The following is a 3,924-nucleotide window of genomic DNA, read 5'->3' on the forward strand; positions in this document are numbered from 1 at the left end:
TAGCTTGTTTTAGATACTTCAGAGATATTTAACGTCGAATATGGATATGTTTTGATTTGTGTCTCTCTTGATGCAATCTCTGGATCTCTCTTATTTTGATTCTATTGTCACTGATTATAAATTTTCTTCTTAATTAATTCTGCTCTGTTTCTGTTACTTGTAAATCAGTGAACATTGTTGTCCATTGCTTAACACAAATAATTTAGTATTTAGTTTAATCTCCAGAAGTGAGGTCTTGTCACTCATGATTTCTTGTGAAGATTTATCTTAATGCAATTTCCTTTTGTTTAATATATATATATATATATATATATATATATATATATATATATATATATATATATATATATATATATACCTTTTCTCGTTGGTATTTAAAAGAAGGTAGGAAAAAAAATCTGAAGAAGCTACAAATAAGATAAGGAATGGAACATCAAGAGATAATCAACAACACTGACACTAGAAAGGTCTACAGAATTTATAAACCTATGCTCTGATAACAATAAATGTCACACTTGCATTCCACGCTATAGAGGTAAAAGTGATAAGGAAAAACTGACAAAGTTTCTCCTAAAATATATCTAATTGGACATATGATGCTGAAAACCTGAAAGAATATGTAAATATATACATATACACATAAAGTGGCTCCATGCCAAATAGATATATCATCTTCATAGACACATGATTTTTTTCCTGGGGAACAAAAATATACAAACACAGACTTTAGGTGGGTAGCAGCCTAAACACATAGATAATATATACAGCAATCCAAAATGATCAAAAGTTACAAAGAGAATATGTTGGCCCGACCTCTACTAGACTCTGCAGCTGGTGAAGCGGAAGAAAGGACAATGCTAACAAATGAGGACTACTGATAGAAGGATCACCAAAAAGAATTTGAAATATCAAAATATAAGATGTGAGTATAATTACACAATGAGCGGATAAATAAATAACAAAGGGGGAATAGACAAAGTTTTGATACTTAATAGTACCAGATGTTATACTAACATATGTTAGCTGAATAAATATCATTTGTTATAATTCACATAACTGAGATAAAATAAAATTTCATGCTGTAAAAAAAATATTGTAGATATAACTTTGCTAATGATCATAAAATCACTAATATTCTTATATACTCATAATATATTTCCTGTAGAAAATGCTTGCATTTCAAGTGCATATAATAAACTCCAGCAACCTGAGAGTAATGCTGGCATCCTGGGCTCTATGATGACACTACTAATAGCCCAAGAGCAATAAATATGCTGGTCATACACATGTGCATAGCTACCCCCAAAAGGCAACCACCTGATACACCCCAAAGGCTATGTGTATATCAAACACTGTCCCAAAGACAATATAAATATAAGCTGAGCTAAAATTATACCATCTATCATCAAGGTGTTATCTATTCGGTGCATATATTGAGTGTATTCAGTCATTTACTCAGCTGTGAGTCTAAATCTCATTTCATTTAATAAATAAACACATAATTACCATCATTCATTCCCATTTTTGCATAAAGAAAAAATAACATAGATAAATATACATTGAATAAAAATTATCAGTGTTAAATACTTATCCACTCACCTGTACTAAAAACTAATGAAGCTTAGACCGCTGGAGCACTCCTAGTATCTACAACAGGAGCTGGGTCATCTCCTAAAAGTGTAGGGAAAAGTAATACATTAAGAAAAGGAATTTTAAATCCTGAAGATGAAAGATGTGAGGGTGAAATGCATGATTTATTTATCTAAAATTCAAAAAAAAAAAAAAATCGGTGGCATTTCGGTATAAATCGGATGTCTTCTAAAATTCCAAGAACTCAACCAATTCTTCACAAGCCACAACACATTCAACAATAATTTAAAATCCCCCTCCAAGCCCTATATAATACATCCATAATTAATTCCACCCTTTTCTCTCTTAATTTTTTTTTTTCTATCCCCCCATAATAATATTTTTCTCCTTCTTAACGCTTCATACTAAATTTTCTTCCAACAATAACTTTAGAATTCTTGCTCACATAAATATAATCAATATTCATTCATAACTCCAAAATCAACAAATTCTATATTCTAATTTCTTCACTCTCAACCAAATATTTAGGACTTAAAGAACCTAAACTTAATTCTCATAATTGAAAACTAATTCTTGATATTCACCTCTTAAAAATACCTAATATATATGTATATATATTATAGCTTTGAATTTCCTTGAAATTAATCCATAGAAACCCTTACTTCAATATCAATTTTACCATAAATCTTTATCCTAAACTTGCCTCCCTCAATTTCTTTTTCCATAGAAATCACAATTAAATAATAAAGGAAGTTAACTTAAGCTTAATATTTCACAAGAAAAAGAAGAAGAACTTACCTATTAAAACTTAAGTTGTGCTATTGTGGGAAGAAATGAGTTTTAGCCAAGGTTTTTGTGGATTTATGGGTGTAATTGAGTGATTTGGATGTAAAAGAAAGGATAAGGAACAAGTTTGGGTTGAAGATGGAGGGATCAAAGTGAAATTTGGCTATGGAGTGTGTGAATTTCTCCTCCCTTGTTCTACTACCCGACTGCCTTGTTCTGTTTTTTTTTTTTTACACACATATATATATAAATACAAATTCTAGAGTTATATTTTTATGGGCCCTTTAATTTGGTTTCATGGGTTGGGCTACTTGGCTGGGCCTTACAATTCCCTCCTCCTAAAAAAAATTCCGTCCTCTAAATTTACATACCTAACAGCGCAAACAAGTGTAGGTACTGAGCTCGCATATCCTCTTCTCTTTCCCAAGTAGCTTCTTTCTTTGAATGATTGCTCCAATGAATTTTAACAAAAGGAATTGCTTTGTTCCTCAAGACTTTCTCTTCTCTATCAATGACCTCCACTGGTTCTTCCTCATATGTTAGATCTTCTCTCAACTCGATTGGTTGCTTCTGGAGAATATGAGAAGGGTCACTTTTGTATCTTCTTAACATGGATACTTGAAAGACATCATGGATTTGTGATAACTCTAGAGGTAATGCTAAGCGATAAGCAACTGGTATGATCCTCTCTATAATCTCATAAGAACCTATAAACCGAGGACTTAACTTTCCACGCTTACCAAAGCGTATAATTCCCTTCCAAGGAGAAATCTTTAAGAATACCTTATCACCAACATTGTACTCAATATCTCTTCTTTTCAAATCTGCATAACTCTTTTGCCTATCTTGTGCTGCTTTTAACCTACTCTTTAGAATTCGGATTTTATCCATAGTTTGTATACCATTTCTGGACCCTCTAGTTTTCTTTCCATTCCTTTAGTCCAATGCACTGGGGTTCTACATCTCCTTCTATATAATGCCTCATAAGGAGCCATTCCAAGACTAGCATGATAACTATTATTTTAAGCAAACTCTATTAAAGATACATACTTCTCCCAACTTCCTTTAAACTCTATTACACATGCCCTAAGCATGTCTTCTAGAGTCTGAATAGTTCGTTCAGATTAACCATCTATTTGTGGATGGAAGGAAGTACTAAACTTCATTTTAGTTCCTAAAGAATTCTACAAACTAGGCCAAAATCGAGATGTAAACCTTGGATCTTTATCTGAAACAATAGAAACTGGAGCACCATGGAGTTTCACAATTTCATTAACATAAATCTCTGCTAAATTATCTAAAGAATAATCCATCCTTATAGGCAAAAAGTGTGTTGATTTCGTTAATCTATCAATTATTACCCAAACGTGGAGTACAAGGTAATCTAGAAACAAAATCCACAGTAATATGCTCCCACTTCCATTCTAGAATAGGAAGTGGCCGCAACTTCTCCGCTGGATACTGATGCTCTGCCTTAACTTGTTAGCATACCAAGCACCTTGAAACAATTTCTGCTATTTCCCTTTTCATACCTGGCCACCAATAATT

At 32.4% G+C, this 3,924-nt stretch overlaps 1 protein-coding gene across 1 annotated transcript; it reads right to left on the reverse strand.

Annotated features, from left to right (window-relative positions):
* Positions 1-1,621: 1,621 nt before the first annotated feature.
* Positions 1,622-3,267, reverse strand: LOC110659141 (uncharacterized). Its single transcript, XM_058141753.1, has 2 exons — positions 2,748-3,267; positions 1,622-1,671 (listed from the first exon to the last, which is right to left on the reverse strand). The coding sequence occupies exons 1-2, from the start codon at positions 3,265-3,267 to the stop codon at positions 1,622-1,624; spliced, it is 570 nt and encodes a 189-aa protein (XP_057997736.1).
* Positions 3,268-3,924: the final 657 nt, after the last annotated feature.

The sequence above is a fragment of the Hevea brasiliensis genome, unplaced genomic scaffold (genome assembly GCF_030052815.1).
Source record: "Hevea brasiliensis isolate MT/VB/25A 57/8 unplaced genomic scaffold, ASM3005281v1 Scaf22, whole genome shotgun sequence".
NCBI classification, from domain to species: Eukaryota; Viridiplantae; Streptophyta; class Magnoliopsida; order Malpighiales; family Euphorbiaceae; genus Hevea; species Hevea brasiliensis.